The 21,874-nt window shown below is 38.2% G+C and overlaps 2 protein-coding genes across 2 annotated transcripts in view; one reads left to right on the forward strand and one right to left on the reverse strand.

Moving 5' to 3' along the window:
* SYNPO2 (synaptopodin 2) overlaps positions 1-16,572 on the reverse strand; it is a 90,323-nt gene extending 73,751 nt beyond the window's left edge. Inside the window, exon 1 of the mRNA XM_009568239.2 lies at positions 16,312-16,572. Coding sequence (XP_009566534.2) covers positions 16,312-16,440 — 129 coding nt within the window. The 5' untranslated portion in view covers positions 16,441-16,572. The remainder of the gene's footprint in view (positions 1-16,311) is intronic.
* The window catches only part of SEC24D (SEC24 homolog D, COPII coat complex component), a 67,055-nt gene continuing 61,705 nt past the window's right edge, over positions 16,525-21,874 (forward strand). The window contains exon 1 of the mRNA XM_054066315.1: positions 16,525-16,662. The gene's annotated coding sequence lies outside the window, so the exon portion shown is untranslated. The remainder of the gene's footprint in view (positions 16,663-21,874) is intronic.

The raw sequence follows: 21,874 nt of genomic DNA on the forward strand, positions 1-21,874 counted from the left end.
AAAGGAGGCTGAGAGGAGACCTCATCGCCCTCTACAACTACCTGAAAGGAGGTTGTAGTGAGGTGGGTGCTGGTCTCTTCAACCAAGTAACAACTGATAGGATGAGAGGAAATGTTGTGCCAGGGGAGGTTTAGATTGGATGTTAGGAAAAAATTCATTACCGAAAGTGCGGTGAAGCACTGGCACAGTCTGCCAGGGAAGTGGAGGAGTCACCATCCCTGGAGGGGTTCAAAAAACCTGTAGGTGTGGCACGGTTTAGTAGGAACGGTGATGTTGGTCTGACAGTTAGACTGGATGATCTTAGAGGTCTTTTCCAATCTTCACGATTCTATGATTCTATGAGCTTCTGGAGAGTTATGCTGTATACTATACAGTGTTGTTGAAAGCAATGTTAGAACCTAAAGTCATGATAGGCTTCTGTTCTTTTGTCTCTTCTTCCAATACTATAAGTAATAGAAATAAAGATTAAGGAAGATAATTGAAAAATCCTATGGGACTAAAAAAAAAAATCAAATATTACTCAGATGCTAGAGTAACAGCATGTTTTAAGGAATTTTCTAAATAAAACAAGAAAAGAAACAGGCCCATGCAAATGAACAGGATAATCTTGACTGTATCAAACATCTGGAAAATATAAAGGCACATAAAAGAGCTGCCTATTTGAAGGATTTAATTTAATAACTCATCCCATTCAAGAAGATTAACATGTGGTTATAAAAGAAATACTTGCCATCTGAATATTTCACCCCCGCACAGTCACAGAGAAAGGTTTTTGACAGCTCTAGTTGTATTAGTTTAGGACAACAGCATTCCTTTTCATTTTGTGTGGCACTTTGTGACAAGATATCCTGCATATTTTTCAGCTATTAAATGATGTATCTACCTGGGTTGCATTGTTATGACCATATGGAACCTCCAAGTAATCTTAGTGTATAAATCCAAAACTGCACCAGGTCTTCATGACTTGATTTTTAGAGTCAGCACTGCCTTTACTAAATAAGAAAGCAACAAACAACTGTATCTTGTACAGAGTTAAGAGGAATTTTGTAAGTACTTCTGAAATTAAGGCTCTGGCAGCTACAAAACCAAAATCCTCTATGTCGTATTTCCCTTTAGATGCATGGAAAGAGCTTTAACTCTCAACAAATGTCAAATACTAGCTTAAACTGAGAAGAGGAAATGGAAACCACTCTGTCTTCTCCTCTTGCATGCATTGTGCTGCTTGCAGAGCTTATTCATGAAAGGAAAATATGATCTGAAGGAACTGCTATAATATCACAGGATAGTATTCATGAACAATTGTTCAAAAGAGTGTCAGGAAACCTGTAGTAATGGCAAAGTCAGCCCCAAGCTGGGCACTCTTCCAAATGCCAACCACGAAAGAAAGGGAGTAGAGGCTAGGAGGAACTTGTGAAGGCACAGCTAGAAACTGAAAAGACATTTATGTGGATCAGTGCTGTAATTTGGTATTTGTTTCCTGAGCAAGTGCTTCCCTATAATTCATATGACTATAGACATTGGAAATTGATGGATGCTGTAGCTCCTTATCTCATGGCACTGTTTATAGCTGTCTAGTTAAGAAACTTTTACAAGTAGACACAAATTTCAGCATATTAGTAATATGAGAAGTCATTTTAAAATCAACTGAAGATCAAGAGTGGGATTTTAAGCAACTGAATAGGAATGTAGAAAAGTACAGTGTTCTTTTTCACCTGAGTGAAGATGATCTGCCTCAGAAAACTGAGAACTAGGCCGCCACTTCTCTTACTAATATAATTTTGAGGGGAAGGTCCTGTTATGTGAACTGTTAGTATCTTCTCAAGTTTCTCTGGGCAGCACACTTTTTAAGGATAGCATAGTTTGAAACAGATGTCACAGGTCAACACCTTCATAAATTAAATTCAGTATCAGAATCAGCGTTCGGTTTCCTTGTCTCTTTATTATTTTGCCCTGAAACTTACATTTTTCATACTAACTTAAGCCTAATAATTAATTTAAAGAAAACACAGCAAGAGCATGTTAATATCTCTGTACCAGAGGGGATTGCTTTACAAGTCTTTTCCTTCTGCATGGAAGAAACTAGAAATCTCCACATTGAAGTAAATGTCATCTCATCCTCTGTGCCTGAATAAAGAAGCCTCGATGACGAAGATTACTATAATTTGTGAGCAGGAGAAGGCTGAGTCTAACCTCTCCCCTCATGACCCCACCACATATTCCACACGCATTGCGTGGGTATTTTACTCTGTGAAAGTGTTTATCCGTGAAGACGTCACAGGAGTGCAGCAAAGTTTCCTGCACTAAGTAGAAGAAGGGTCCAAAGATGGAGGAGATGTTCCAACAAGGGCAATCTCAGGACATCTGACAGACACATACTTGCTTTGCAATAACCAATATTAGCTGAAGGATGGAGTTGAGCTCTGTTGCTAAGAGGATTTTGTGTTAAATACTCCTTAGCTATGTGCTCCATCCAAGTAAAGCAGTCATACAGATATGTTTTTGACCAGTCAGGTGCAGTTGTGCCAGGATCTGTATTTGAGATGCTGGTTAAGATTGTGACAAATTAAGTTAAAATGATGGAGAAACTAGAAGTACAGAAGGCTTAGGGGAGCCAAGTGAAATAGCCAGAACGGCACCCAAGCACACATAAACATCATCTGGCCTGAGAGTATCTTACAAATGTAAAATTAAAGAAATCTAAAAAGTTCAAGAAAGCTTTTAGATAAAACTAAACTCACTTGAGCCAATGTGTAAGTTTTGTTTTAAGCGATACACAGGTATAAAACGAGATTATGTGAATTCGTAAGGGAAAGCATGACTTTTCATAATACTAGAAAACTTCAAAAATAGAGAGGATTTTGTAGCATATCGTTTCCTCTTCCAGTAGGAGGAGGCTAAACAAGTGACCTGCAATATAAGAGGGACCGGCAATCACAAAGAAACCTATTAATGTGGTATTTCAACCACGTACAGACCAAAGATCTTCTCCAGGTATTAAACTCAGTCCCACAATCAGTGGATTACTGAAAATATCATGCTTATTGGAAATGATGCCAGACATCACACGTCTCATTTGAAGGCTTAATCATAATGATCTGATGGAAACCTATTAGAAGAAGCTTTTTAGTTGGCTAACAGACAAACAAGAGGCACTGCATAAAACTGAGGTAATGGGTAACTCCCACAGCTGTGACTGTCACTGTGTACACATGCAGCACAGAATCACAGAATGATTTGGGTTGGAAGGGACTGTTAAGATCATGTAGTTCCAACCCCCTGCCATGGGCAGGGATACCTCCCACTGAATCAGGTTTCTCACAGCCCCATCCAACCTGACCTTGAACACCTCCAAGGATGGGGCAGCCAGGACTTCTCTGGGCTACCTGTGCCAGTGCCTCACCACCCTCACAGGAAAACATTTCTTCCTAAAATGTCATTGAAATTTTCCCTCTTTCAGCTTAAAACCATCCCCCCTCATCCTCTCCCTGCACTTCCTGATAAAGAGCCTCTCCTGTCAGGAGAGGCTAGAACACTAAAAGGTTTGGGGGAAAGATTTGGTTTGGCTCTCATTTTAGGTAAGCTTGATTGCCGTGCTGTTGCGTAGAACACCTGAAAATTAAATATTTTTCATAAGAGGAAGGATTCTTTCCCATCCTTTTTAGTTTCAGCTAAGCCTGTGCTAAAATGTGATCCTATTTCTGCCTCTCTATTTTTATACAAGGACCCAGCAGCTGATGAACCATGCCAGGGTTTAATTCTTCAGAGCTGGATGATACAGGAATCCAGAAGGCCTGATTGGAACAGGCCAATGCATCTTTAGTTTTTGCTTGAGTCAATTAGCACCCAATATCAATTTGTGCTAATTCCCCATCCCTGCAACTTTTCCAGGCCTCTAACGCAAATCAGGCCTGGAAGCAAACAAGAAATGAAAGACCCAGAAGGCTGGTACGGGACTGGGCACCATTGTTCTCAGGCATTTCAGTGCTCTATTTGTTGATGTAATAACACTAAAAATAACAACAGGCCACAAAGATAACTCTCTCCTCAGGCTTAATTATCATACCCTTTGTACTGTTCTTGCCAGTGTAGAAAAAGATGCATTCATGGTCCTCCCATCACATTTAGATTCACTGCACTGTTTTTCAGTGTTCCTCTAAATATGGAGGAAGAAAACTGTAGCTGAGAGTCTGGGAAATTTTTGCTTTTATAGAATGACAGCAGGGTTTTAAAGTCAAATCCTTTTTGTGGTCACAAATTATGCCAAGATATCAGAAATCTTTTCATAACATTATCCTGGTGATCTGGAAAATTACTTAAAAATGTAGCACATTGAGGAGCTGAATCAGGGCCTTTCAAATAAAGAGTCAGTCATGGGAGATAAGTGGCATCACACCTGTACTGATCTGATAATTTAAAACTATTTGAGTAAAAATGGGCATAAGCTGCAAAACTCAGGTAGATTTCCAACACGATAGCTGTTCAAGGATGTATTGTTGGATGTGGCTTTTTTGTCCTTCATGCGAGTCTAGTCTTGAACAGATTTGCAAAACAACCTGGTTCTGAGAGAGCTGCTATTACAGAATGAAGTCATGACTCAAAGTAAGGCCAGAGAAAGGAAAATCAGGGTAATGAGGAATTTAGAAAAAAGCATCATTTTAATATAGCTCAAAATTTGGTTTAAATTGGTTACAAGACCTGGGAGACTTCTTCCATCTCCAGGGCTCCCAGCCCTGTTCTGTCTGTTGTCAGATTGGGCTGGAAGATACTGAGGATTAATAAATTATTTTGTTTTCTGTACTTTTTTAAAATTATCATTTTATTATATATATTTAGTAGTTGTGTGTAGTATTACTAGATTTAGATTAGATATTAGGAAGAAATGTTTTCTTGTGAGGGCAGTGAGACACCAGTGCAGGTCATCCAGAGAAGTGGGGATGCCCCATCCCTGGAGGTGTCCAAGGCTGGGTTAGATGGGGCTTTGAGGAACCTGATCCAGTGGGTCTGGGACTGGATGATCTTTAAGGTCCTTTCCCCAAACCATTCTATGATAGTGTGGTGTAAAATAGGTACAGAAATATATTTTTTTGTTTTCTCTTTAAAGGATTACAACTGCCTATTTCAAGACATTCTAAAATATCCCGTTTTAGCTAGCTATATTTTTAGGATCAAAATGTGTCCTTATTATGAATCCACAAATCAAACTGTCTTGTGAATTTATGGAACCCTGCTTACAGAGGTAACATTCTATTTATATGCGAGGAGTAATAAGTAGAAGTGAAAGGAAGATTTGGAATGATTAATTTGATTTTATTATTTTGATTAATTTGGTATTGTGTGATTCTTGATTTATTTTTTATATATATATATTTATCCAGAAGACAGTAATTTTATGCTTTGAAATTATTTGGTCCGGTCGGTACTGATTTGAGCAATATTTAGTAGCTTCAGTAAGAAAACATTAAAGCTAGCAACCAGAATTTCTCCAGGGTGTAACTGTCTTTACATTCACTTACCTGTGATTTGGGTGATTGTGAATGAGAGCACCATCTAGTGATAATCAATAATATGTCAGTATCATGAATAGGTGATTACTCTGTCTGGACACAAAGGCATACTGCTGTTTCACTTAGCAAAGGGATTTGGGGGCTTGAAAGGAAACAGTGTTGTACTTGTGATTTTTTAGTTCAGTTTAATGACTGGTAGCTTCCTCTAGATACTCCTAAACTTGCACAACACAACTATAGACTAACTTTGGCTGGCGGTATGGATACCACAATATAACACTTCAAAACTAATATTTTGTTTCATAAACCAATAATGTAGTTTTATTATGTAGTATTGTAACAAAACCCTCCCAAATAGTGACTGGCTCCTTTTATATTGGTCAGCATAATGTACTTATTCCACTGTCCAAGAATTTAGGTGAAACTATTCAATTTTCCTAGGTATTGAGTTTTTTGGAAAGGGAACAATACTGAAACTTTAAGTTTTTTAAGGATTATAGAATGCTTTGGGTTGGAAGGAACCTTTACAGGCCATTCAGTCCAACCCTCCTGCAGAAGCGTGGACATCTTTAACAGGATCAAGTTGCTCAGAGCCCCATACAACCTGACGTGCGATGTTTCCAGGGATGTGGCGTCCGCCACCTCTCTGGGCAACCTGTGCCAGTGTTTCACCAGCCTCACTGTAAAAAAAAAACAATCTTCCTAATATCCAGTTCAATCTACCCTCCATTAGATTTAAGTTTTCAGTGAAGGATGTCAAGCAGCTGCTCCTCTGTACGGATCTTGGGTATAAAATAGTATTACATGTTAGAATTTGTTTGAAATGTCCATACTTAATGATAGGTTTTTTTTCTAATTTGAAGAATTTTATAAGCTAGTGTTCCACTATCTTTTCTGTAAGTATTATTTCAGTATGCAGGAAGATCATTATGAATGTATGATAACATATAAAGCTATTTATCCCTATCAGATTATTCCCATATGCATCCTCTGTCATTAAATGAGTGGCTTACGGCAGCTAGTCTTTGAAGTGGTCTCTGCAAAATAGGAAAACGTAATTTGTGGAACAAAATGCTGCTCGGTCTATTCCAGCCACATCTGTTAAGCTGTAGTAGTTCAGAGATTTCTGTGATAAGAGACTTCATGCAAAGCAGAAAGTTTTCTGTATTTCTTTCAGTCCAGAGCAAGTTCACTGGAAGTGATGGGCACGATTCTAACCAAGTAACAAGGTTTGAAGTCTGAGGCATTGTTTGCCAACAATTTTCAGTGAATTCACTGAAAATGATGCTTAAGTAGCTATACTTGTGCATTTAAATAAAAGTACTACTGAGAGAATGATAAGAGAAAGCAGATCAAGAATTTCTGCCAGAGAAAACAAGGATTTAGAGGGAGAAATAGAGAGATGATCTTTTCAGGAGCACCAGTGGTGGTGGTTGAGTAAAGCTAATAAAACTCATGATGTGATTCCCCTTGATTGCAGCACATCTGGGAAACACCTGGTACCATAGAGGTATAGGCAACCAATTCTAATTACCATTGCACAGCTCCCCATGGAGATGCTTTTCTTCTGGAAGAAAAGCAGGTTTATCGCAGGACCTTACAGCCTTTCCAATGTGATATCGGTTAAATTGTTGAAGGTGCCTCTACAAAATGGTTGTGCCAACACCAAGAATTACTGTCTGACTCATCCAGACACAGCTTTGCCTGCTGAAAAGGTTGCCACACGCAGCTGCTTGGCAGTCCCCTCTGTTTCCTCCTCCCTATCCTAACCTGGAGGTTTCTACACTTCAAATCTTAGAGATGAGCCGCTGGTATGATTTTCCCCTGAGCTCTCAGGCGAGATGAGGTAAGTTAGCAAAGCCCTGCTACTTAAATTCCTGAAGAAATACCCGCTCATTCCAACCAACACAAGCCCATCCGTTTGCAGAGCTGAAGAAAGCAAAGGGGTGGTTACAAGTAGTCCCTTCAACCAGTAAACATTTCCAGCTGAGAGATGTGTCTAGAGTCTAGATTTTCTCCTTAGCTTACACTGATACCGTATCAGCCCTTTAACAATGGCCTCTAGTTCCTAGTAATGTCAGCCTGGTGCCTATTATTAGCCATCATTTCACGCTCTTATAAATGAGCAAACTGAAATGTGTTCAACTCAAGTGAGTATCTTTGTACTTACAAAAACTTCCAAGATGATTTGGAAATGAAACATATAATTACCAAATAGCTTTTAATTACATTATTTAACAGTGTTATCAGAGTATCCCAGAGTACCGGGCTTTTTGTTCCTCTGAAGGGGATGAGTTCTGCTAGACACAGAAAATTGTAGTAAGTAGATGCCTAGCAAAAACTGCTACACCCTTCCCAATGAGGATTTTTATTCATGATGTCTGCTTCTAATTAAATAACTGCACTATGTTATTCATCTGAAGGCCCAGTCCTTTGCCCTTTAAAGCCAATGGCAAAGCTCCCATTGAGTTCATGGGAAAAAATGTAACTCCTTTCTTAAGGCTTCTTTTGTAACACTTTCAACTGCTCCTATTTTAAAACAAAGATTCAGCTTTGCCACCTTTCCCTGCAGACAACAAGCAGTTTCTGATGCTCCTTATATTGGGCAGAGAATATCAGGAAGTGGAAATTTGGTCTTATTAAATTAGGTACCCCTGCCGCTCCCTTTGGTTTTCATTCTCTTACTGTAAAGTGCCACCAAGGACACGTGATTGTCTTGCATTATCTTTATTTTAGAAACTTTCTTGGAATTCAATATTGTAGCCATTTATGCCATACATGGCATGTTTCTGCTATAGAGAACTTACCAGATGGGACCAGCAGTAGAGAAAACCATAGCTTATCTACTTTGCTCATAGTTTTGACCCATTGTTAGTTCATCTGCTAATGAATTGTAATATAAAACACACTTACAAAAAACCCCAAAGTATCCAGCTCCCTAAATGGGACCATATTTCTAAAATATGCTTAGGAAACGGCAAGTTTATAAAATAGTGATCCTACAGCTACGCAGTCCAGGATGAAATAACTCTTCTGGAGCCAAAGGTTACCCATGCATTTGATGCTCCATCCCAGATGCAGGAAGGAAGTATCAAACAGAGAAGAAATCTTAAAGGATTCAACATGCATTTCTGTAGAAGTAGAAAGAAGGCTTTTAGTCAGTGTTTCCTTGCTAAACATGAAGAGAAGAGTCTGTGTTGTTCCCAGGACTGCAGCACATGACAGAGAGCTCAGGGTATAAGCCTGATAGCTTTGGCGAGCTTAGAGTTAGGTTTTGATCATAATTTACCTTCCACATAAGCAACAAATAAAACAGCCACTTCTTCGCTGCTCTTAGCTCCCCACTGAGAGCAAGGTGCTGAGGTGTTTTGAAGATTTTTGGCTTTCCTGCTCAACACCATCTTATACTGGCAGGTAACCAAAAAAAGAGCACTTTGATTTTGGTGCATGCTGAAGTGTTTCAGTCTGAATGTGCATTAATCTCATGCTAACATCCACACTGACTATGGACTACAGATTCTAATTAAATGGGACAGATGGGAAAAATTACAGAAAAGGGAAAAGAAATCCACTGTGTAACTTGTGTACATTAGGTCTGAAACTTAAAACCTTAAAGCTGATATCCAGGGCTTTTTTTTTTTTTACTGCTAGTTTCATTCCAGCCAATGAACAGTACTCGTGAGTACTGGTTGCAATCTAAATGTTATCATTTTTGTCCATAGTTAATTCCATGCATGGAATTGTTCCTCTTAAACTTGAAACTATCTCTGCAAATCAGTCTTGTTTTATAGAGTGCTAAGCATTTAACCTATGAAATATGGTCCCTTAAAGTAATTTCTACTCTAAATATTTCTGCTGTAAATATGAAGAACACCAAGTCCTCTTTTTGGAAGAAAGCCCTTCCATGATATGCAGAAATTGCTAGCTGTATCCTCACAAACAATGTGACACAGTCCTAAGCGGTTTTGTAAACAACATTTCCTGTTGTGATATTTTAATGTGAACTTGGCCAAAAGTCTTACTATTACATTCACATTCACAATAAGAATGCAATGGCAAAACACACAGAACAATGAAATACAGTAATGCCATGCAGTGTATTTTAAATGGCTCCAGCAAAGAATGAAGCAAAGCTAAATACAAAGCAGCTAATCTAATTTAGTAGGAATACACTGCTTGGTTTTTTTTTTAGTTTGTTTAATTTAAATCAGTGTGAATTATGTTGTTCATTCTATTCCATTGAAAACTCTCCTAGCATGAGAGTTGAAAAGTATCTATTGGAAACAAGCACAAATGAATATTACCATGTATCCAAAGCATGCTTGTATTTGCCTAAATACAATGGAAAGCATGCCAAAACCAGCTTGGTATGTGGTTCTGTATATCCAAAGCTGGGTATACAATAAGGAGCTAGCTGACCCTACAGTTTTTAAACAACTAGATGGGACTTCAGTACTAAACATTTCCACTGTCGCAATAGCTGGAATGCAACAGTTTGAAACTAGAAAACAGACCCTTAACCTTCAGAAGTGCATTTAAACCTTTACTGGTAAAGGTGCAGGATTTTTTTTTTGTTCCTCATTGGTTTTTTGTCTCTTAACTACCAACGGCAGATCTTTAGGCACAGGGATTTTTAGCAGTGGTTTATTTTAGTTAGATTTTGGGAACCTTAATTTGTTCCTTTGTTTTGCATACTAAATTAACCTAACCTCTCTAAAGCTCAGCTTCTTCCCAGTGCATCAATGGAAGTTTTGTCATTTGTTTAAATAGAAGCTTAACTATGTTGTGTAAACACGTGCGAAAAATGTATTGGGTATTAAATTGGGTCAAGCTTGTAATGGAGTCAAAATGCTCTCTAGATAAGATAGAAAAAACTCATAAATTTCTACATAACTTCTTCTGTGAAAGAATAAGTAAATATGCCTACAGGGTTTTCTGAATATCATCAAATACCGGCTGTGTCAAGTGGTCTGAAGAGTGAATTTAAGAGGAAGAGTTTGTCCAGGCTGCAAAAACAAACTATGTTTGGAAATACATTAGCTAGAAAATTTAAACAAACAGTTTTAAATACAGTCCAAGTAAGGCAAGTTGTGTTTAAAATCCTGTAGGTTAACTGTAAACCCCACTCCTTTGCTGCCAGAGTTCAACCAGCATGTTTTAAACATGGCTTGCTCTGTCTACATCAGCATAAGGTTGTATTTAAGTTCTGTTTAAAATCTCATTTGATGCAAATAAGGAAATATCAGCCGGGTTATGTTAGCTCAGTACTGAGTCTTTACACGGCATGCTGAGCATCTTCATTTCAAACACAGCAGCGTGCAGTAAGATCCTACTTGACTATGCATTAAGGAGTATGTTTTCAGAAGCAGACAGCATCAAAGCACCAACTTCTAATGTCACCTGGAGATGACCGAAATACAGAACAGTCTCTTACTTCCATGTTACTGGGAGGATGGTGCTCTCAGGCCGTTGGTGCAGAGGCAAGCAGAGGAGCAAAACACCACTGCTTCAGCAGCTAAGAGTTTATGCTTACCTGCATGACTTAGTGCTGAAATGAGCTAGGGGCACAGGTATAAAACACGCTCTGCCTGACCCCACGATCAAAACCAGAACTGCATTAACGCGTCTTAGCCTTTTTTTTTTATCTTTTACTAATCTAAGGTCCCTTCCAGCCCAAACTATTCTATGATTCTATGAAGTATAAAGATCAACTTGCTGAAAGCCACCTGGGGTTGTTCTGTGTCAAGTATTTGGATAAATGCAGGGAGAAAGTCAAACTACCGCAACAGAGCCCACCTCTGTACACATCTAACACTAAGTAATGATATTTAGACATCAGCTTTTCACACTGCTGGTTCAGGTTGTTCCCAAGTCTTTGAGTTTCACTTTCAGTTTCAGGTTCCAATGAATCCAAAATGATGAAACTGAGACTTGAATTGAAATCTGAGCATTTTGATGGACAAGTGCACGAGTCTAAAATGACCAGGCTGCTGGTTGTCACATGTCATTACTGAGCCAAAGGTAAAGCTCCTATTTGTGCAGCAGCAGTAGAAACTAGCAAAACAGCCACAAACTATATAAGCTTTACATGAAGCCTAGTTGAGGTCATTGTATTTCAACTCTAAGCTATCAAAGTGTTTCATAGGATTAATTAGTTAACATTTACAAGACAATGGAAAATTGCATGATGTTTGGCCATTGCTATCACACATAAATTGCATGATGTTTGGACACAAAAAAATGCCTGCAGTAGAGCAAAACATTTCAGGATGCAAAATCACATTGGTAAGAGTTTCAAAATATCCATTTAAGTTCTTTCAAATAACTTGACCTTTTAGAGGACAGGCGTTATAATTATAGTTATGCACTGGCAAACTGGCATGGTAGAAAAATTTAAAGGAAGGTGAGCGTTACTATTTTATTTTTACTTTGATAAAAGTTGCTGAAAGAGTACGTGAAATCTGTCAGCATCTCAAAAAGAAATCTTTATGTTTCTCCGAATGCATCTACATGTTGCTCTACCACTGATTCATCAGGGAGAGAACAGGATGGATGCTGTCATGGATATAAAATAGAACAACGTGATCCCCTTTGAAGGTATCTTCATTGCTGACGTGTATGTGTGTAGAGATGTCTCTGTATGTGCTACGTATGGACCAGAGCGCTTCCAGAACCGATATGATCTGAACTCAATAGTAAGTGAGGCACTGTGACTCAGTAACATTAGTTTCCCCGTTGTCTCACGCATGAAAACTTCCAACACAATTGATCATAGGGATTTTTAAGAATCTGTTTATTTTTTATTTTTAGGATACTGATAGGAAAAAGAGGACTGCATTTCCTTGGAAGTGCTCAGAGGTCTGAGTCATGGAACTTGCTGCCCTTGAATACTAAAATTATTTGGTTAGGTTCACAAATTAGCAAGACTTGGACAGCTACAAATAAGGAGTTAATTAAATTGCTGTTTGGTGTAGGTTACAAATATGCTGAGAATAATGTCCCTCTATTGCAACCAGATAATTTAATGAAGTTACATCACTGCTGAATTATAAGCCTAAATCATCTATAGGACAACTCCATTTTGCCACTCCTGTTGCAAAAGAGATGCTTCTTAAAGGATATCGTGTTGTTATTTATAGCATAGATGGTGTTGTTAAGTGTTAGTAGAAAAACTTACAGGACTTTCTTTCAAATGCTAGTCCAGAAAATCATCCATTATTTTGTGTATGTCAGGTTTTACTTATTTTAAATTAAGAACTGGAAGGATCTTCAGAAGAAAATAAATCAATCATCTTAATTTAAAAAAGCATTCTTTCCTGTATCTCACAGTGGAAACAGAAAGGACATCATGGGCCACTTTGTTCTTATAGCTTTGAACTCTTAGCCATTTAGGGTCACTGTTACACTGAGATTTCCCAACTACCTCCTGCTTTTGGAAAGCTATTCTACAGTGCAAGACTGACATGGTTTAGTGCCTTGGTGCATACATGGCACAGCTGATACCACCATTGTATTCCTTAGCTTTATACTCACGATTATTTTTTATTTAATAACATTCTTCTTAGCACAATATGGCTTTTAACACAGTATTTAAAATGTATATTATTTAAAGTCATTATGGTATATGTGAACGGTATATAGAATATGCAAATTCTTTTTAACTGAAAATAGCTTTTTCTTAACTATTTACATCATTACTGGACATAGCAAAGTAAGCTGATACATAGGGCTGGGAGGAGGGGAGGTGTTAAATGGTTTGTGTGTCTTTACAGAAAATTAATCCAATGTTTTCAAAATTTACATTTTGAATAAGAGTTGAAAACAGAGAAATAAAATCATATTTCGTGATACCTTAAAAGAATTCATTTGTTGCAATCTTGCATCTAACAAATTACTGGATCTAATTTAATGGCAGTGGAATTATTTGTTGCTGAAAATTTCCTATTTTTTGTGTTGGTGAGAAAAATTACTGAGATATTTCCGAGGTATGTCTTGGGAAGGCAAAAGGTTCATCTCTATTTCTCTGTTAACAGTTTGCATAATAATGGAAAAAAAATACTTTATACTATAAGCAAAACTCCATTGATTTTAGTGGGAATGCTGCTTGCATGTATGCTTTAAGAGCTAGGCAACAAACAATGGGGGAAGGGTTACATATTGTTTTATAAATGTAATAATACTTTTTCAAAAAGCAAAGAACAAGCTGGTAAAAGTTGCTTCTGACAGTGAACTGTAGCAACTTATTTAATTACCTTTAAAAAAATTTTCTTTTATCAAAAGTGTAGATAAGCGTGAATTTGGGCTTTTTGTATCCTGCTACATTTGCAGGGATTATCTCATTTCCCTCCGTTTCACATCCCTCTCCCCTTTAGATCGGTATCGCACCCACTGCACTGCTCATGACCGGGGCCTGGGCACGCTTCCCACCACAGCAGTCCAGGGATATACTGTGCTCAGGAGGTGTCAGCAGCCAGGCCAGCAGCCCCTCTGCAGCTTTCCCAGCCCCTGCGAGCTGAGCCACCAAAACCAGAAATACACACTTCTCGGCTGCTGTAAATTGGCAATGACCCACTGCTTCCATGGAGCTACATTAGTATGCGCCAGTGGAGAAGCTGGACAGTGAACTGAAAAAAACCCAAAACAAAGCAAAACAATTTTTTATTGTGTTTAGGAAACACAGCCTTTGGATTTCGGAGCCAGCAGGAAAAGTACTTTGCACTAGTTGGGTAATTCTTTATTATTTCATGAGTTATTAGATTGAGTATTCACAGATAATAGAATAAAAGCTGAAAAGAATGCCTGATGCACGCAGACCCCCCACCTTGCCGTGCCTCCACCTGGTACCTGACCTGCAGACCCCATCTGCATGCCCCGGGAAGAGCCCAGCTCCCAGGAGAGGAGAGCAAGTCCTAAAGAAAGCTGTGGCCTGTTAGCTCTCGGTTTCAGATTTTCAGCCAGATATGAGCGTCAATTTTCAAATCTCACTGATCCTGACCAGTTCTTATGCGTGGAGAAATGAATGATCTGGAACTCATAAAGCACCCAATCCACCACACTTATAACACCTCTATATGCTGGTACGCATGTACTCTTATGCTTTAGATCTGTTTTACTTGTGGATTTTTTGCGTTAGGAGTAAGATACAAATGTTACCATGGTCCCAAATTTGAGTGGTAAAATAGAACCCAGACTGAAGTACCACAGTCTAGGATGTGACTATGAAAAAAACACAGTTTTAGACCCCATTTTTATCAGGAAAACTAAGGCTCAGTCAGAATCTTTTTTTCAAACTACAGTGCAGTGCTTTTTAATTTGGTTTTATGTAATCAAGGCCACTTGCCTTTTCCCATTACTGACCATTTTTTAAGGTCTGGCTCCCAGTTTTCACTAGATGGCAGGATTCCACTGCCATTCGGTACCAGTGGCTTTACTTGCAAAGCAACAGTTACCCATCGGTAGGAAAAAAGTTTAAACACTATCAAGTTTTTCAAAATACAAAACCAAACAAAAAACTTAAAAGTAATGAGAAAAGTGATACATGCACTCAATAAGTTATAGCTCTATTAATGACTATGATTAGTATTATGAGCTGAAATAATTGAAAATAATAGTGAAAGATGTTCTTTTCTTGACAGAGAAACTAGAAGGACCTTATTTTATAAAATTAGGTTGACTCAGTGTTTCTGCTATTTGTGAAAAAGCTAACCGATCCAGTAAATTACCTTTTAATTACAATACGTTAAAAATTACATTATTAATAAATATATTGACAGCTTAAGAAAGTGAGAGCTTAAATAGCTAAACTACTGATCTAAAATACTGTATCAGAGTACAAAATCTTAAAACTCGATGTACTGTATTACCAAGATGCTCAATGGTAATAAGATCAAGTTTAACGTCTCTCCCTCAGTTTAACAAGGCAAAATTAATTGCATGATGATGGGTCCCAGTATCATTTCAACCGTAGAATTTTGATGAGCTTGGAGTTCTGAGCTTTGTCCCTCTTGTCTAGGAGATCGGAACAGACCTCCATACAGTTACATAAACCTTAATAACTCTGACAAATCTTCACTGTTGCACCCGTGGAGAAGCTGTTGCAATGGAGTGAGCCCTGATTTTTAACAAAGCTCCTTTTTAACTATTATTTTTGCGACTTGGGGTTACCAGTTCTTCTTTTTTTATGTATTTTCTGAATTTCTACTGTCTGTTTTGCTCTTATTTTATACATGAACATAATTTATGAAGGGTCCAGTAATTTTCAGCGTTGCTCGTGAAATATAAGAGGGAATGTTTGGCATCTATTAAAGCTGCTTCTAAGGCTGGATAACTTTCCAAAACCAGAGATAACTCTGTGTAATGCTTTCCAGGATTCCTAAAATAGTAAGAACATTTTCTCATGATAAAGCTGTATTTATTCTGTGCCCAGAGTAGAAAAAGTATCATAAATAGATGACTGGAACAGCATAGCCTAATATGAAATTCAGTTTTGCATTATGCCGAGTGCATTTCAGAAGCATACAGTGAATCAAACAGGAGCTAAAAGGCACCCATCATTTCATACTTTCAAACATTTAACATTTAAATTTTTGCAATACTTGCAAGCTACCAAAAAGTATTCATTCCTTTTTATTGAAACAAACATAATCAGCACCTGTAGAATCTCTGCAAAACAGGTTAGCAAATTCAAACAAGCATCACAATAAGATCCACACCACCCATTTCACTGGGAGTACTACATAGTTAAACAAATTATTCTCTTCACTCCTGTTCACAAAACACCGATAACATCTTTCTCTCTTTATCCTACCTTGGCGATTTGCAAAGGCTGCTTTTGCTCCTTGCCACCTTGCAATCTAAAGCCCCAAGGCGCCCCTCCAGTCATAGCAATGCAGAGATAATCCCCTGTGCCCATTTTCCTGGTGCGGTTAGGCAGCATTCATTTACAGAAGAACATGAAAAATTTGTCTTGCAGATGTTCAGCGAGCTGGAGATTTGTCTGCCAGGCAGAGCTGGAGACCCAGAGCACCACACTGTTGCTGCTGCTGTGTACTGCACTAAGCAAATGTAGTCATTGAGAAGAATGTGAGAGCTCCCTCGCATCGAGGGCACAGCCCACTCTTTCGTCAGATTTCTACGCTCAGCCCACCTTCAAAGTAAAGTAAGTAACGTTGAGGAAATGCACACAAAGAGACTCAACCATGAGGCAGAAAAGGCTGTATTTAAATGTGGCTCTCGTGACAGCTAAATCAAAACAACAGCAAAAAGAAGTGTACATTTCCTAGTGACAATTCAGTATGTGAGTTTACTTTATGTTTTAAACTCTAATATACTCGTTTCTTGCATTCATACTGCAAACAAAGAAGGAAGCAGAATCTCGGGTGAAACATCATGTACATCCTCTGAAGAACTGATACACTGACATTGAATAGGTTTATGGTATTCATCTCTACCCCGCACGTGCTTTCTGCAGCACTGCAGGTATGCAAAAAAAAATAATAATTAAAAAAAGCTATAGGCAGAAAAACTTTATTATTTCCCTGGTATTATTTTGCTGGTTTTCTTTAACCTCAGTATGGTTTAACTTGAACTGCTATTTAGCTCTGAACTAAATTACTATTGGACCCTGGTAATACCTGTTCTTATGCAGCCTGTTGCCCTTCCTACCAGAGAGGGGAAGAGGATTAGTGGCATGAAGTATCAGATCTCTCTACTGATGCTATCAATGGATGATTTGCATTGTGTCATTAAAGGGGAACCTTACTATAAGCATGGAAAAAAAAAGATTTGGTGTGAAGTTAATTTGCTGGTGCTTCACCAGACCTGAGTTCAGTTTCCTTGCTGACAGGGGTAATGCAAACAGCTGAGCTCCTCCAGGTCTGGTTGAAGTGGTTTAAGAGGTGATTGTTCTTCAGCAAGGGATGAATATTCCCTGTCACACAGTGTTAACAACTGACAGTATCAGCATTCCTACTCACCTCAGCCCAAAGTTAGTTAGCTTGGCTTAGATCACGCTGCATTTTGAATGAAGCTGGTTCTAAAGGAGAGTGAGCAGCAGGTGGGCAGAAACATCCTTCATGGCTAGACTAGTTTCTGAGAAGAGAAGGCTCCGAGGAAACCTTATAGCGACCTTCCAGTACCTGAATGGGGCCTACAAGAAAGCTGGAGAGGGACTTTTTATAAAGGCATGTAGTGATGGGATGAGGGGGAATCGCTTTAACTTGGAGAGAGGCAGATTTAGACTAGACATAAGGAGGAAATTCTTCACAATGAGGGTGGTGAGGCACTGGCACAAGTTGCCCAGGGAAGTTGTGGATGCTCCAGCTGTTGTCTGCTCTTCAAAGAAAAATTCTTTTCTTTCTGCTGAGTTTGTATATATATCGTGTAGTGCTAATTACTCCAGAACAAGTTGTGGAAAGAATAGAATATTTAAAAAGAAAAACAATCCTCGCCCAAAAATCTTTAAACTAAGAATAACCCAACATAATGACAAAGCTTTGAGGACATTTAAACCTCGTACATTTAAACTTATACAGGACTCTGCTTGAACTGGCAAGAAATGCAGTTCTGACAGGAGAACAAAGATAGGAAAAGTAACTTTTTTTCTAGTCAGTATGTTGAGAAGGTTTTATAAATCGCTGCTTTCTGCCTTCCGAGAGAGAATTTGTTGCTTGCTCTGCAGTAAGAGAAACATTTGAAGTCTGTAACTGAACTGTTCCCATGATGGGGAGACCCAAAGCTTCCTATGTCCTAATCTATCGAATAATACTGAATGGGCATTAATAGCTCCCATTTGCTTTATATTACTTTCTTAAGTGCTTAGGCTGCAGCATATCTTGCTTTTTTTAATGCTAGTCTTATCTTGTACTTTTTCTGCATCCTTTGGGATTTGTAAATGCTGGTCAGGAACTGGACATCATGATAAAAGTGGAGTCATTCATGGGTTTTATGACATTTTGGTCTCTGTGGTCTCTGTAGCATAAATAAATGGTATAACTCTGAGACAACTTTTGAAATCCACTGCAAAATTTAAAGCTAATGGCAAACATTTAACCACTGTCACCATTTCCATCATTTCACTAAAACCTAAAGATCTAATTCTAGTCAACAACTGATAAAAAGTTTATGTTCAAAAAATAACTTTATAAACTCGGCAAATGACAAATGCCATAACTTACCCAGAATCTATCTGTGCCCAAATACAGCTGAAGATGAAGGCTTGAATCTGATCTTCTATGAGGACATCTGTATGAAAAAATTTCCAGGTCAAACCCCCACCTGCTCATCTGCTTTCAAAAATGGCCAAACTAAAAATCCAGTGCATTAGCCTTGATGAGCTGTGATAAATTAAGAACAGTCAGTCATACTTCGACCAAAGTGAGGCCATCTACCATAAAATGTTGTCTTTGATAGTGGGTGGAAAATCATTGCTTGGGGAAAAGAATAAGAATATGGAAAATGCACACTGCTTTCCTGAGGTGGCCTCCAGTGACTCCCACTCAAAGCTTCCTCAGCTGGATGCAGTTCCTCTGTACTTAGTAAGAGTTACGAGTTTCTCTTCCATGAACTTTTCCATGTGGTTTCCCCTTGAGCCCACATAACTTTTAGTATTTATAGCTTATTATAGGAAGAAGAGAATAACTGGTAATTCCTAATAGAGAAGCTGTCTCATACCTTTCATTATCCTCGTTGCCTTTCTCTGCATCCTCTATAGTTCTTTTTGAGATGGGGATTGGAATGCCACACAGTCTTCGGGCAAAGCTGGGATTTATACAATAAGATGATACCATCTATTTTGCTCTCAGTTGCTAACCCCCAAATTGCTAACACCTGATTTGCTTTTTCAGACACTGCTGGGTTGATGTTTTCATGGAACTACCTTTTAAAATCTTAACATCTTCTCTGATGACAGGCAGTTCAAAGCTCGTTGTTTTATAGGTGAATTAATGTTCTTTTTCCCCAACGTCTATCACCTTATTCTTCTAAGCCATGTTACGGTATGGCTGCTTAGTTTTCTTAAAAGCCTTTGGTGAAGGAATTTGTTGAAAGCCTTTTGTAAATCCAAGATCAATCAGATCACCCTTATCCACGTGTTTTTTGATCCCCTCAAAGGCCTGCCTTACGTTCATGAGGTAGGACTTCCTTTATGAAAGCCTTTTTAACTCTTCCCAGATACGTCATATTTATCCAGATGTCCACTGTTCCATATTATACTTTCCACCTATTTGCTTTGTATAGATATCAGGCTGACAGGCTTATTGTTTTCTGAATCTCTTTTGGAACACTTTTGTTAAAACACGGCACATACTGTTCTCAGGTAACAGTTACTTTTAAGTAAGAGCCAGTTCCTTCAGCCTTGAATTCCTTTAAAGCTCTGTGTGGTCTTGGTGATTACTTCTTAATTTTTTTTGCCTTTTTGCCTCATCTGCTGTCACTTGTCTATATATTTTCTTTTCTTATTGTAATGATTGTTTATGATTCTGAACAGTTTTACTATAAATGGATTTATCTAAAATCAAGTAGTTCCATAGTTGAGTTCAGAAGACATTCTACAAATGTGACAAGAAATAAGCTGTATGTTTGTCTTACATTTGGCAATAAAAGCTGGTATTTCACCTCTGGTTCCCTAAAATACTATCCTAGGTCTGTGAATTCCTTAAACATTCAAACCTTTCCACCCATTCCTTAGTAATAAGGAAGAGAGGGAAAGGGGATATCGTGATCTCTCATCTATTGGCAGCATTTTACTGCTGTAATAACCCACATGGTTTGGTTTCCTCCCTTTTACGCTTTTTCTTTTCCTATCTGATTTTTTTCACATAATATGAACATAAACTAGTTCCCTAAAAGTGTCTATTTTAACAGCTTTGTATAATCTGTAAACAATGTAATAAACTGTGCAGTGTATTGTAGGATGTGATTTTAGCCAAATGGGAGAGTCAGCAGGGGGAGGGAGAAAAAAAATCAACAGTGATTTTTTGTTTGTTTATTAATTACATGGGGAAAACCCACTTGTAAATACATAGCTAGTTTAATGAAACAAAAGATAAAATCACAGCCATGCCACTTAAGAAAACATGGCATACAGTCTCCTCCAATTGAAGTGAAAATGGCCTCTTCTAATATATCCCTTCAAATTAGATTAATTTTGAAAGTGACTTCTGCAAGCCGGTAACGTAAGGCAATGCAGCATCTGTTACTGTCCTGAATCATCGTACAACTCAGTAGTTGCGTAAGGTAAAAGCAAGTATTGAAGGCAAAGATAAATATTATTTTCCGTAGACCTTACAGAAGTAGAAAAATACATTTCTGTTTAATTCCTGCCTGTAATTTTTGTTCTCCTGACTTTAGAAGGAACAAGGAACAGAGCCACATGGAAAGGATTTAATTTTCAAAACCCGCATAAAATGACAAAATTAATGAAATACGTTGATGGGAGGTTCAAATGCACGGCTCCAACTAACATTCATTAAAGTGGTTTGCTCTTTATTTTTCCCATCAAATTTCTCTTGTCCTACAGGAGAAATTAATAGAATCCAGACGTTTTGATTGCATGAGGAACTGCACTGCCAGCTAAAGAGGGTTTGCTGACTGAAAGTACAGCCCTGGAGCGGTAAACGTAGTAAAACTCAGTAATACCACATTCTTAGTGAAGAAAGAAGAAATTAAAAATATAAGTTATAGATCTTTATTAGCTACCTCTAAGGCCAGACAGGAAAGCTCTGCCCACGCTCCTAAGAGGCATAAGCAGTTCCTCACCAGTAGAAGTAAAGGCTTCAAATTTTGAGCCCTAATGTGGATTATTAGGCTAGGGACTGTGTTATGTGCTGGAATTTTAGAACTAGTCCTGCTTTGAGGTTTTTTCCTCAACTTCAAGACTGGCATATGAAGTGTAGTGGGAGAAGCAGAGAAATATACTGACTTTGGCTTGTGCAAGAAATTATTTTCTCAGAAACATAAATCCAATCATGTTTTAGAACCTGAGATAATTCTTCACGTGGAAATCCTATCATGTTCTGAAAAACTGTATGTCTGCATTCTGCCACGTGTAAAGACAATGCAGGACTGCCCTCAACCAAACTTTCTTTAAAGCGGAAAGTAATTCACTGTTGCTCTCTGCCGGAAACAAATTACCTCACCTCCCTACCAGCTCAGCTAAGGTTAACAAAGTCTTAGATGCTGAGGAAAAGTCAAACTTTTGTCTGTTTATTTTGCCCTACCTCTTTGTTTTGTCATGGTTTTAGTAGGATGAGTAATAGCAACTCTAGACACAAGCAAGAGTTTATTAATGCAGGTAGTGCATGCAGAGGAGTAAGAACTCTGTTCCATTTAATGGCAGACTTAGCATAGTCACAATCATGCCTTTTGTTATG

The sequence above is a fragment of the Cuculus canorus genome, chromosome 4 (assembly GCF_017976375.1).
Source record: "Cuculus canorus isolate bCucCan1 chromosome 4, bCucCan1.pri, whole genome shotgun sequence".
Taxonomy (NCBI): Eukaryota; Metazoa; Chordata; class Aves; order Cuculiformes; family Cuculidae; genus Cuculus; species Cuculus canorus.